This window comes from Muscardinus avellanarius (assembly GCF_963383645.1).
Source record: "Muscardinus avellanarius genome assembly, chromosome: 7".
Lineage (NCBI taxonomy): Eukaryota > Metazoa > Chordata > Mammalia > Rodentia > Gliridae > Muscardinus > Muscardinus avellanarius.
Window position 1 is genome coordinate 92,569,711 of NC_137793.1, and position 14,100 is coordinate 92,583,810.

General features: G+C 39.5%; 1 protein-coding gene across 1 annotated transcript in view; it reads right to left on the reverse strand.

Moving 5' to 3' along the window:
• CRB1 (crumbs cell polarity complex component 1) overlaps positions 1-14,100 on the reverse strand; it is a gene marked incomplete at both ends in the record, with an annotated part of 205,449 nt that overhangs the window by 40,619 nt on the left and 150,730 nt on the right. Inside the window, one exon of the mRNA XM_080698743.1 lies at positions 10,973-11,099. Coding sequence (XP_080554869.1) covers positions 10,973-11,099 — 127 coding nt within the window. The remainder of the gene's footprint in view (positions 1-10,972; positions 11,100-14,100) is intronic.

The following is a 14,100-nucleotide window of genomic DNA, read 5'->3' on the forward strand; positions in this document are numbered from 1 at the left end:
TCAAACATTTCTTCACTGTCCTCTTTTTTCCACAAAATATCAAGAGATCTTGGACAATATTCAATGTTTTAGCCCTTTATGCTATATTTTTAACTAAAAAGATGAAAATTTAATTTTTTAACCTAACTCAAAATTGTTATAAATACTGTATGCCACAATCTTAAATTTTGTATGCACAAAGTACATTAGTTGTGAGGTTTTTTTTTTTGTGGTACTGGGGTTCTTGGAAGCCCTTCTACCTCTGGGCTACACTCCCAGACCTATTTTATACTTTTTTATTTTTGGAAACAGGGTCTCTTAAGCCAGCGCAGCTGACTTTCGAACCTGCGTTATCCTCCTGTCTCCGCTTCCCAAGCGCGGGGATTACAAGCGTGCGCCACCACCCCAGATCATTAGTTGTGTTTAATCAGCTACTCACAGATGCTTTGAATATCAGGTCTATGCATCGCTCTCTCAGTGGACAAGTATTTATGAGCTATTTTTGACATTTTGTTACTCAGATTCTACTGGAAGATTTCCAGGGATCTCTCATTTTCATGCAAACCGATTCTTTACATTATTGAATAGTTCTAAAGTTAGCTTTCTTTCTCTTATACTAATTTGAAACCTTCTTTCTATAAATTCTACCCTTTTGTCTTATTTCTGCTTTCTGTACCAATAAAGAATAAATCTACCTTTACTTTCTCAAGATAATGGTTGAAATCTGTGAAGGAAGTTTCGTGTTTTCCTTAAGTCTTCCCTTTCTAGTGAAAACATTTCTTTATCTTTATGCTATTCCCCAATGCCTTTCTCTGCACCCTGGCAGTCACCATTGTTTTCCTTTTGCTGTGATGTCCAGAATAAAGCTTTGTCATCTGAAGTGACCTGGCAAGAACTGAAGTCAGAAGGAAGATCGCATCCCTTGTTCTGGGACCAAATACCAATGACTACAGTTTTAGATGGTCTGTGGTTTAAGATGACCTATTTAAAATTAGAATTTCTACTTCTGGTAATAAAAATTTCCTTTTAGATCAGCGCTTGACAAAGTAACAACCATAACAGAAAATCTGAAAGCACTGATCAATAACCAGAAGTATTCATCATCCTTTAAGGCAATTGAACTCAGAAGAGAGGCAGACCTTGGGTGATTTTCATTTGTTTTCTTCCCCCATGCTGTTTTCTAAGTGCCATCCTCAACCACGGTGTTGGTTAAAACTAGGAAAGAATTTTGCAGTCTTGCAGGCTCAGAGAAACAGAGAAAAGGTTTACTCCCATGGCTGGAGAAGGAAGAGGAAAGTTCTGGAAAGGAGAATGCCACAGACATAGAGACTCAAATTCTGAAACCAATTCCTGTGCCAACCTCTATCAGAACCTCGGCAGGTGTATCTGTAGATCCCACTCCAAGCTGCCTAGCTCCAGACAGACCTGAGTGTAGATTTCAGCTGGGCATATAGCAGGGGGTGGCACTGCAGGGTTGAGGGTTGGAGTTAGATATGTGACTGCTTGCTAAAACAAAATATTTTTGAAGGACTATAAAAGAATCCATAGTCTCTACAACATATAATCAGCAATGCCCAAGATGCAATCCAAAATTACTAGAAAAAGAAATGGAGAAATGATACCCTTGTAAGAGAGGAAATTTTGTCAATGGAGTCCAGTCTCGGGGTGCCATGGGTGTGTTGCAATTAGCAAAGATTTGAAAGCAGCTCTTACAATTATGATGACATATATAACCAAAGGACAATCAAAATGCAGACTGACAATTACTGTGTGTGTGTGTGTGTGTGTGTGTGTGTGTGTGTGTGTGTGTTACTGGGGATTGAACCAGTGGCATTCTACTTTTGAGATAAACCCTCCAGCCGTATTTATTTTTTGTTTTGAAACAGTCTTACTAAATATGCTGGGCTGGCCTCGAACCTGTGATCTTCTTGTCTTAGTCTCCCAAGTACTGCGATTATAAGCATGTACCACCATGCCCAGCTGTCAGTACTCTTTTGACACTGTGATACTACTAGAAATAGGTGATTATTTATATTATAAAAGATAATACAACTTGGTTGGAGGTATATCATGATAAGCTTCATCCTAGATAGAGTAAGAATTTATCTTTATTAAATCAATATATTAAGATAACATACTAATAAAATTATTTCTCCAGATCCTCTTGTTACTGTAAAGTGATGTGTGTGCAGGTGTGTGTGTGTGTGTGTGTGTGTGTGTGTGTGTGTGTGTGCGTGTGTGTGCATGTGCTTTACAGGGGATTGAACCCAGAGGCCTTCTACCTCCAAGCTATACCCCCAACATTTTTGCACTTTTTATTTTTTGATTGGAAACAGGGTCTCGCTAGGTTGCTGAGAGTCTCACTAAATGGCTGAGGCTAGTCTCAAATCTATGATCTTCCTGTCTTAACCTCCTAAATACTGGGATTATAGTTTTTGTCACCATGCCAAGCCATGATAATTCTTTTGCAATCTTTTGTAGAGCTGTGTCCAAAATGTTAAATGGTTCCCACCCTTGAGAAGTTTACTACTGAATACTGTTTTTGTGTTTATGTTTAGATGATTAGGGTTACCAAGTAGTAAACTCTAGAAGAGAGGCACAGAGTTACAAGGAAGGACAGGAAGCAAATAGCCTACTTTTTCTGGGTCACTCAGTTCAAGGAACCCAGTGGATTCATGCCAGATCCAGAGTAGCAGGAAAGAGAGGAGCACGCCAGGCAGAGGAGGAGGGCATAGTAAGCTGGGGACAGGGGGAAAAGGGAGAGCTGTGAGAATCCATGGAAACTGTCTGTTCCTATTCTGTGAGCCCTCAATGATATGAATTTTCCTCTTTATACTTCCTTCAAAGTGTCCCAGAGATTTTGGTATATTGTATCTCTATTTTTGTTTGTTTCTAGAAATTTTTAAATTTTTCCTTTATTTCTTTTGTGATCCAGTCTTCATTCACAAATGTGGTAGTCACTCTCCACGTATTTATGTAATTTCTCTGGATCTTCCTGTTGTTGATTTCTACTTTCATTCCATTATGGTCCGAAAAGATGCAAGGAATTATGTCATATTTTTTTTAATTTGCTAGTACTTGCTTTGTGGCCAAGAGTATGGTCCATGTTGGAGAAACTTCTATGAGCAGCTAAGAATGTGTATTCAGCTGTAGTTGGGCGGAACATTCTGTGTATGTCTAGTTGGTCCATTTAATTTATACTGTTCTCTAGGTCTGAAGTGTCTTTACTGATCTTTTGTCTGAAAGATGAAATTAGAGGTGTGAAAGATCTGTTGAAGTCTCTCAATATTATTGTATTGGAATCTAGCTAAGACTTTCATCACAAAGAGTATTTTTTATGAAAATGATTACAAGTGTATTCAGAGGGTAAGCGATAACTTATTTTATCCTCTTGTTGAATTGTTTCTTTTATCAGTAAAACCTGCACTGTCTCTTCTGATTTCAAAGGAGGTGAGAAGTCCCCCTTGGCTAAAGAGTAGATTATAAGAGATCAGGTAAGAATCTGGAGAGCAGTGTGGGCTATACTTACGAATTGCTTGCTCTGAAACTGAATATGGGGGCTCAAATTTATACTATCCAGATGTGAAAATCCCCAAACCAAGAAGTCAGAAACAGGCTCTAGAATACTAAGAGTTGGGCTGCCCAGCCAAAGGCCAAATCTGAAACTGTACCAAAGAATAGTTCTTACACCCAACGAGTGCATGAAACCCCCCACAGGAAAAGTACATCCTCTTAAAGTTGTGCTCAGCCATAATAATTATAAACCACAAGAGGAAAAACTGTCATAAGATTCAACAGAAACAAAAATAGGGGGATTAGCACTCCAAGAGTTTGAATAGCAGAACAGTATTTAAAATTAAAATAAAGAATACCAATTATAGTGAAAGAAGAGCTCATGGATTAGAAAAAAAGTTTGCTTTATTGGGTGATAAAATATCTAGTAATTTTAAAGGTAATTGAAATCTTAAAAACCCACACATGGATTGTATACTGAGGAACTAGAGTGGGTGGAAGAGACATCTAAGGAAAATATGTGGAATGCAGTGTAGAGAGTAAGAAAGAATATGAGCTGGGCATGATGACCCATGCCTGTAATGCCAGTACTTGGGGAGGGGGGAGACAGGAGAATCACTGGTTCAAGGACAACCTCAGCACTGTAATTAGACTTTCATTAATCTACCAAGACCCTGTTTCAAAACAAAAAGGGCTTGGAGTAAAGCTCAAAGGTGAAGTGTCCCTGGGTCCAATCCCTAATTTTCTGAAGGTGGACTGGACTCCACGGGCCCCTTTTCCTGGTGATTTATACCTTGTGTGAGCTTCTCCATTTGTGTGCAGATAGGACCTGAGACACTTCTGACCAGTAGAATACAGTGAAGACAAGGGGATGTATGTCTTACATGAACATGATCACATGATTATGTTGTGTAAAACTGTTTTGCTGGAGTCTCTCTCCCTCAGCAGCCCTGTCGGGAGCCTCACTTGACTAGGGACAGTGGGCTCCTGTAGGAGCTGAGCACCGTCCCTGAGCCACAGTTGCCAAACACCTAAAGTTCTCGGTCCTATTGCTATTGGGTGGGAAATTCTAAATTTTTTCCATCCAACTTCAGTCCTCGCTTATCTGCTTGGAAAGCACTGAGGCAGAAGAGAAAAATGGGGATACCCGAGGTTGATTTTGGAGAAATAAAGGTCCCATATGAGAAATCTATAAAAAGAGGGGAAAGTGTCTGGAATGGGCCATTGCTGAGGATGGGAAGGCAGCTCGAGGCGATGTGGTTATGCCCCAGAGACGGGATGGGCAGGGAAAAGCGGGTGGGGTGTTCCACGGCTCAGGTCTTATGGCCCCTCTGACGCCTTCTCTGTATCTATCACATTTGGGCTGGTTGGCTGCCCTTTGCACGCCTCACCTTAGTGTTCCTCCTTCATTTTCTCTTCATCTCAACCTTGCTTCAAGACGAGCAAGGCTCTACAGGTAAACTTCTGGTTCATCCCAGCTAACCGCATCTGCCAATACCTAACACTACAACAAGGAATTGAACTCAACCAGAAAACTATGGGAACTTAAGAGACTTGTAAGCGGATTTCTCCCCATTGGAGGCTCAGAGGAAACTATGTCCTTGCTTCACACCTTGATGGCCACCTTGTGAGAAGCAGAGCGTAAGACTCAGGCAAGCCAAGCTTGAACACCCATGCCATGGAAATTGTGAGATAATGAATGTATTTAGTTTTATTTGAGGATATATTGTTACAGAGTAATGGGCAGATGGGTCATGTGTATGTGTACCAGTGGAGATAAGAAATATAAATTTTGTTATTTTTTTTGTAGTACTGGGGATTGATCCAAGGGGCATTCTACCTCTAAGATATACCCCCAGCCCTATTTTTTTTTATTTTTTATTTTGAAATGGGGTCTCACTAAGTAGCTGAGGCTGGCTGTGAACCTGTGACCCTCCTGTTTCAGCTTCCCAAGTGCTGGGATTACAAGTATGCACCACTGAACCTGGCTAAAATTTAATATTTTTAACACATGAAATTTAACTTTATATACCCAGCACAAGTTCATTTCTTGAGTTCTAGACTGTAATATTCACACTGATTGATTAATAACTTCATTATCACACTAAAACCTTATGTCTATTTATTTCCTTATTGCATAGATATTTTAAAAATAATATTTACCACATAAAATCTATCATTTCCTTTTCCTTACATCTTCTTTTAAACAATCACAAGATCTTACCGCTTAGACATTTGTTAATCTACCCTCTTCTCTACATCACCTTCAACTGTATAATGTAGTACAAATTCATGAACTAGGTTTTTCTTGGTCCAATCCCTTCCTCTTTCCCTCCCTCCTTTCTTTTCTTCCTTCTTTCCTTTCCTCCTTCTTTCCTTCCTTCCTTCCGATTTTTGTGGAACTAGGGGTTGAACTCAGCAGCATTCTACCTCCGAGTTACATCCTCAGCCCTACTGTTTTATTCTTTATTTTGAAACAGGGTCTCATTAGGTTGCGAAGGGCCTCACTAAGCAGCTGAGGCTGGGGACCAACCTGCGATCCTCCTGTCTTCACTTCCCAGGTACTGGGATTACAAACCTTTGCCACCACACCCGGATTTCCTGTATTCTCTTTATTCTTATTTTTATTTTTATTTGTGGTACTGGGGGAGGAACCCAGAGGCTTTCTACCTCCAGGCTATACGCTCAGGCCTTTTTTATATTTTATTTGGAAACAGGGTCTCACTAAGTTGCTGAGAGCCTCACTAAGTAGCTGAGGCTGGCTTCGAACCCGTGCGATCCTCCTGTCTCAGCCTCCCAAGCGCAGGGATTACAAGTGTGCGCCACCATGCTCGGCCTTCTTAATCCATCCTTTTTTGTTATTGTTGTTGTTCTGGGGATCGAACACAGGAGCATTCTATCTCCAAACTATGCCCCTAGCTCTTTTTATTTTTCAATTTTTGGTCAATCACCCTCAGGGTGTTCTACTGCTGAGCTATACACCAAGCCCTATTTTATTTTGAAACACTATCTCACTAAATTGCTGAGGGCCTTGCTAAGCTGCTGATACTGACCTCAACACTGTAATCCTTCTGTCTCCAGCTCCCAAGTACTGGGTTTATAGTTATATGCCTCCAGGCCTGGCTTAATCTATCCTCTTACCTAAAGGTACAAACAATCTTTAAAACTGCTAGTATAATTATATCACTTTTCTGTTTGAAACTTTCTGAAGACTCCCCACTGTTCTTTGGCTAAAAAGCCATGGTTTGTCTTGTCCTCTGAGGAGCTCTTCTATTCCCATCAAGCTCCTGCCCCACTGACCCGCCTCCCCAGTCCCTTCTGCCCTGGACACCCCCAGCAGCCTCCTCCTTCCTTCTACAGCTGGCTCTTGTTTACCTCCAAATCTCACCTTGGGCCTCGGGAAGCTTCCCGTGACCTTCCACATGCACTTTTAAGATTGGGGAAAGGCCCTCCTCTGCCCGCTCAGGGCACCGGCTGGGCCTTTGTTTCATCCTGACCCTGGAGAACTTGCCCTTCTCCTTGACCTACATTTTCTATGAGAGGTTCAGCTTGCTGTAATCAAGCATCGTGTCTAATTCATGGTTGTGTTTCCTGTATGTAGGACACGGCACATAGCAGGTATTCATTAAACATGTATTAAGCAAAATAAATAAAGAAACAAATACCAGGCATGGTGGCCCACACTTAAAATCCCAGCATTGAGAAGGCTGAGATAGGGGGATCATCATTCCTGGACAGCCTCAGCTACTTAGTGAGGCCCCCTGCAACTTAGTAGACTTTGTTTCAAAATAAAGAATAAAAAATAGGGCTGAGGGTACAGCTTGGAGAGAGAATGCCCCTGGGTTCCCTCCCCAGTACTGCAAAAATTAAGATAAAAAGAAGTAAAACACTAACAATGCGGACAGTTGAGAAACAAATTTCTTCACTAATTTCCTACTGAGCCCGGCTTGGTGGCCCACGCTTATAATCCCCGCACTTGGGAGGCGGAGACAGGCGGATCGCGCAGGTTCGAAGCCAGCCACGCTGGTTTAAGAGATCCTGTTTCCAAATTTTAAAAAAGCCTAAAATAGGTCTGGGAGTGTAGCATGGAGGTAGAAGGGCTTCCAAGAACTTCAGTACCACGAATAAATAAATGAATAAAATTTCCTACTGAAATTACCAAACTCAAATTTTACATAGCACCATTTCTTGGAAAAGCTTAATTTTAATTTTGCAAAATTAAAGCCAGGTAACTTTTTCTCTGCTATATTGGCTTCTTGCCAGAAATGGCAATAGGGTCTATCATCAAAATGAAGGAGTTTTGAAGGTGAGAAATTTTGAAAAAAAATTATGTATTTAAAAATGGCTTAGCCCAGTTCTGGGCACAGAATAAATTTCCCAGTAGTGTTAATTAAAATTTGTTATCATTTCTTTCTACCCAAATATCAATTTCTCCAAATTTGTCTATTCTCTCAACTTAAAAAAAAAAACTTGCTATGTGTATATACACAGATAGAAGGGGAGGCGTGGCCCAAGCCAGAAATTATTCCTAGACAATCCAGAGGTTAAATCTTAAAAATGAGCAAAATAAAATTATTTTTATTCAAGTAAATGTAGACTATGTTTCAGAAGCTTGGTCCACAGCAATTATATGGTGGCTTCTGTCACTTAGAAGAGATAATTCCTCTTTAAAGCTAGGATAGCTGGGTATGCTGGTGCATGCCTGTAATCTCAGTACTTGGGAGGCTCAGACAGGAGGATTATAGGTTCGCAGCCAGCCTCAGCTACTTAGTGAAACTCTCAGCAACCTAGTAAAACTCTGTTTCAAAACAAAAAATAAAATCAGACTGGGAGTGTATCTCAGAGGTAGAATGCTCATGGGTTCAATTCTCTAATACCAGCAAAAAATAAATAATAAAAAATAATGTTAGGATATACTAAGATTAGCTGTTCCAGGGACAATGTAAGACAACAAAACAATTCAGGTTGTAATCAGTTCTAGATTGCCAACCAGATGACTTGGCCTCGACCCTGATGCCAGAGTGTTTACCTGCAGTGATTCACTCACTCGGGAAAGTACTCTCCACTCGGAAGATGGGCGCTGGTGTGTCTGTGCTTCCACTGTGTGCTGCTGCAAGTGTGTGTGTGTGTGTGTGTGTGTGTGTGTGTGTGTGTGCATATGTGTGTGTCTGCACACCTGGCTTGTGGACATCTTAGCTTACTATCTATCATCAGAGACTGAGAAATAAAAGATGCAGAAAACAAGGTTTTATTTTTCTGTGCAAATGTGCAAAAGCCATAGTCACACACGACACCGTTGAACATAGAGAAGAATAAAGAGAAAAGAGACAGGATTTTTTTTTTAAAGTCAGGCATCTCAAGACAGCAAGATATTTGGAAAATAGAAAAGCAATTGACAATTCCAGTGAGAACAGGGACATCAGAATTGTACAGAGAAAGAGCTTGTGCTTGAATCATTCTTACACATAGAGGATTGGGAACGTATTACATTTGGAATGGCCTGTAAGTACATAATTACAGATCGGTCTAGAAGAGAGTAAATATGGAAACCATATGTATGGTCTTTGGCTATAATCTGCTTAGTGCTTATTGCCAATATTTATGGATATAAATATTGGTGAGAAAGATTTCCCCAAGTCTTTGTCACAAAATCTCACTTTGAGAGAGATCGTCTGATGCAGTGATGCAGGTTGTGCAGCCCTGGCTGGGAGGGAAATGGCTGTGTTTAAAGGAAAGATGTCAAAATCAGTTGCTCCCACTTTGAAATGATTGCCAATACTCCACAACATATGAATTTGTCACATAAAACCTTCCACTAGCCGGGTGTGATGGTGCGCCCTTGTAATCCTAGTACTTGGGAGGCTGAGACCGGAGGATCTCAGGGTCAAAGCCAGCCTCTGCAACTTAGGGAGACTGTCAGCAACCTAGTGAGACCCTATTTCTAAATAAGAAATAAAATCAGTCTGGGGGTGCGGCTCAGAGTTAGAATGCCTCTCTGGGTTCAGTCCTTAGCACCAAAAATCTTGTAAATAAATCTTGTAAGTAAAGTGGAATGTGTTTTCTTTGTTTTCATAATATGCTATTTTGTCCCTCTGTTTGAATGTATATTTAGGTTTACCTTTGTTGTTTCCACAGAAAAACAAATTTTTTAAAACAATTGGGACTACATGAATATTGGATATCGTCTGATGGATAGATTATCCTCACATTTTCAAACCAGGGCAGCTCCTAAATACATACATGCATTAACAAACTGACATCTAGCAGGTTGCTGTTATTTTAGTTGCATTCTAATTTAATTCATAGGATCAAAGTATTTTCCCCTTTAATGAACACAAATAATGCTCTTTTGGAAATATAGACCTACCAAAGATGTTTAGAATAAGTGAAAAACTACTAATACAAATTTGATAAAAAAGGCAAGAAACTTGTAAATTATCAGCAATTCATTCTGTTTGTATAGAAAGAGAAAAATACTGCAAGGAAAGGAAATAAAGAGATGTTATCTGTCATTTTGTTGAAAGAGAGGAAGGAGGTCTTATAAAATGAAAAACCACTACCAAAGTATCATTTGGATATTGATACCAGATCATCCTCTTTCACATCATTAGGGATATATCATTCCCTGCTTTCTCTTTAGACATTTATCACATATTAGAGAACCGGCAATGATTCATTTGAGAAAAAAATAGATGAATATAAAAACAATTAATAGCAATTTTATGTAGTAATTTTTATGTCATAAGCAACAGAGAATGATGAACATAGGCAAAAATAGAGTTATGTTGAAGCACAATTTAAAATAGAAAGTATTTACATACAAAAATGGAGTGGGTAGAAAATAGTTTCTTAATTGCTATAGAAACCATTCAGATTTGGATATGGATACGCATTGATACTTCTGGGTTTAAGTACGTTGGTGTTTGTTTATTTTGGTACTTGGGATTGAACCCAGGGACATTCTACCTTTGAGCAACACCCATAGCCCTATTTTATTTTTTCTACTTTGAAACAGGGTCTCACTAATTTGTGAACAGCCTCACTAAGTTGCTGAAGCTGGCTTCAAACATGGGACCCTTCTATCTCAGCCTTCCAAGTACTGGGATTACAGGGGTGTACTACCATGCCTGGCTTTTTTTTTTTTTTTTTTTTTACTTTTAAAGATAGAATGTGAAAATATTTTATATAGACACAAAGTACTTGTGTACTTGTGATATGCTTAAAATAGGCCTTGAACTTATTCTCATTTTCAGATGGTTTCTATTTTCTTTATTTTTTAAATAGAGATCCATAATGAGTCAGGGCATCCCTGGAGATTCAATCATTTTTACACTTGGGGATATGCGAGTGCATGCTAGTAATCTTCCTGTTCACCCCACTCCACAACTGGCTCATCATTCATGCGCAGAACGAGGTAGGAAAGGAGCTGGAAGAGGTTCTGCCACAGTAAGAGAGAGACATAAAAGGAGAGGCCGCTTACGTCCAGCTCACAGCGCTCGCCTGCAAAGGCCATGTCGCAGAAGCAGTGGAATCTGTTGAGCAAGTTCCGGCACAGGCCTCCGTTGAGGCAGGGATCAGAGGCGCACTCGTCAATGTCTTTTTCGCACCTTGACAATAAACAGAAGCAGCAGAGACCCAGGGCCCAGGTTAACCAAGGGGCAATGGAATGGGGAAACAAAATAATTCTTTTTTTTTTTTTTTTTTCGATACCGAGGATGAAACCCAGGGGTATTCTACCTCTGAGCTACATCCCCAGCCCTATTTTTTATTCTTTATTTTGAAGCAGCATCTCTCTGAGTTGTAGAGGGCTTCACTAAGTAGCTGAGGCTGTCTGCGTACGGTGATCCTCCTGTTCAGTGAGTGCTGGGATTACAAGTGTGTGCCTAGCACAGTATTATCTACTAATTCCCACACAACTGAGATACACTTGATCATGTGTGTGTATGGGTGAGTTCCTTAAAATTCCTTTAACCGATTTTGGTTTTAATTAAAATAATGTGTCCTCTCTCTCTCTCTCTCTCTCTCTCTCTCTCTCTCTCTCTCTCTCTCTCTCTGTTAGAATTAGAACACAGGTGTAAGGATTCAGAAGCTAGGAAAAAAACAGGCCCATGTGTAAACCAGAGTCTCCCTTAAGAGCATTAGTGGGTTTGCCACCTTATAAAAGTTCAGTTTATTAGGTGCACATAGAAGTCACGAGAGGAAGGCTGTGTTTTGCCAACCTAGAGTCGGCAGAGCAGACCTAGATTTTGGCCATCAAGATTTGAATGCATCAGTACCCTCAGGCAGAACACCCCAAAAGAGACAGCAAAATGGTTCATTCTGGAAGATCTTGAATGACTTCGAAATTCCATGTTTTTTTTTTTTTAACATGAGCAAAAGTAAGTAATTGGAAGCTTTCACTTGCAAATTAATCAGTTTGTAGTAGCTAACCATAATTTTGGAATGGTCACAATAAAATGACTTAGCCAAATTTTACCAAAGAAGTAACATAAACCCTAAAGTAAATTGAAGTTTTCCATTTCCCTGGGTCCTTTTTTTAACCTAATTTCCCACCAACAATTGTGGTTTTCTTAAATTTTTTAACTGATACATAAAAACTTAAGAAAGGGCCAGGCATGGTGGCATGTACCTGTAATGTCCTGCTGAGACAGGAGGATCACAGGGTGGAGAAAAGTCTCAACAATGTAGAAAGACTTTTAGCAACCTAGTGAAATCCTTTTTTAAAACAAAACAACAAAAAAACTTTTTCGGTGCTAGGGATTAAACCCAGGGACTCAGGGGCATTTTACCTCTGAGCTATACTCCAGCTCTGTTTTATTTATTTATTTTTATTTTGAAACAGGGTCTCACTAAATTCTGGAGGGCCTCACTAGATTGCCAAGGCTGGCAGTGAATCTGTAATCCTATCTCAGCCTCCCGAATACTGGGATAACAATCATGTGCTACTATCCCTGGCTAATAATAAAACAAACATTTTTTTAAAGGGCCGGGGGTATAACTCAGAGGTAGAATGCCCCTGGATTCAATCCCCAGTGCCACAAGAAGAGAATCATGCATTTACTGAGTACTATGTGATATTTGGATACATGCATACATTTTGCAATGTTTGAGTCAGGTTAATCTATTTCTTCCAATACTTATCATTTTTTTCTGATGAAAGCTCCCTTTTTTCCCGGGTTTTGAAGTACATAGTACATTATCATTACGTACAGTCAATTTATTCTGTCTATTCATTGATTAATTCACCGACTACTCATTGGGTCATTCAGTAGATATTCACGGTCAAAACTGCCTTCCAAAGTCTTAGCATTGAACAGAAACCAAGGCATCACTGATTTTAGAAAGATAATATCAAATTTCTTGCTTCAGGACTCTCTCCAGAGCAGCTTATGCTGTTAAAGTTAGATGCGAACAAGTTTCAGCTTTTTCTACCCCCCAAAACAAGAATATATGGGTCAGAGCCTAATCTCTAGGCACCAGATAAAAAAGGGTGGGGTGGAGAAGCAGGAGCAACCCAAGGTATACAGGAACACAAAGATTTCTTCCAAGAAAAACATCTCCTGATCCCGCTGGATGCCAAGCATAGCTGATACATTTTGTTTCCCTTTTTTGGCTTAGGTTGCTGGGCTATAAGGAGACTTCCTGATTAGATCCGAGCAAAACTTGACAGCTCACATGAGCTTGCCAAGCTCTCTCTGTTCTGGGTGGGCCAGCGTGTTCACAGTATCCATCATTCCATCATTCACATCTGCCAGGATGACACTGTGAAGTTGGAGGTTTAACCAGGCAAAAGAGACATCAGCATCAGGATATTTTTCAATATCCTTGAGATGTTACAAGAGCTCATTTCTCCAGGCCTTGGGAGATGACTTGCTTTCTAGTCTTTATCTATCTACTCGTTCTCATCTACTTTTTTTTTTTTTTTTTTTTTTTGGTGGTACTAGGGATTGAAGCCAGGAGCATTCTATCTCCAAGCTACTACACCCTCAGCCCTTTTTATTTATTTTTTATTTTTTGGAAAGAGGATCTCACTAGATTGCTGAAAATCTCTCTAATCTTTAGAAACCGATCTTGAACCTGTGATCCTCGTGTCTTAGCCTCCCAAGTACTGGGAACACAGGCATGTACCATCAGGTGTTATTCTGTTTTAAACTAGACAAGAATAATAAACGTCACTGGAGCTTTTATTAGAAGATAATTAATAGAAATTAAAAATGAATTTATTAGCATCCAAAGTATTAACTAATAATGGTTAAGGACTTTGAAAGTGTAGAATTCATTGCACACAGGTTTACTGATCTAGAAATCATTTTGCACCAGATAAATTAATCCAGATGAAAAGTTGATTAAGAGGAAAAAAAAACAATGAGCTTTTTTTCATGTTTTAAATGAGTAATCTGAAATTAAGCGCAAAGTATAAATTTTCAAGAATAACAAAAATTAGAGGAAAGGAAAGTTTGTTGTAAATAGGGACAATTTGTCCCAGAGAATAATTGAAGGCTTTGGACAAAAACTATGATATTTTGCCAGGAAGTGATTAGCACTTAAAGATGGTTAAAGAATTCTCCAAAATTTAGGACAAGGAAATAAGTACAATATTTTGAAGAA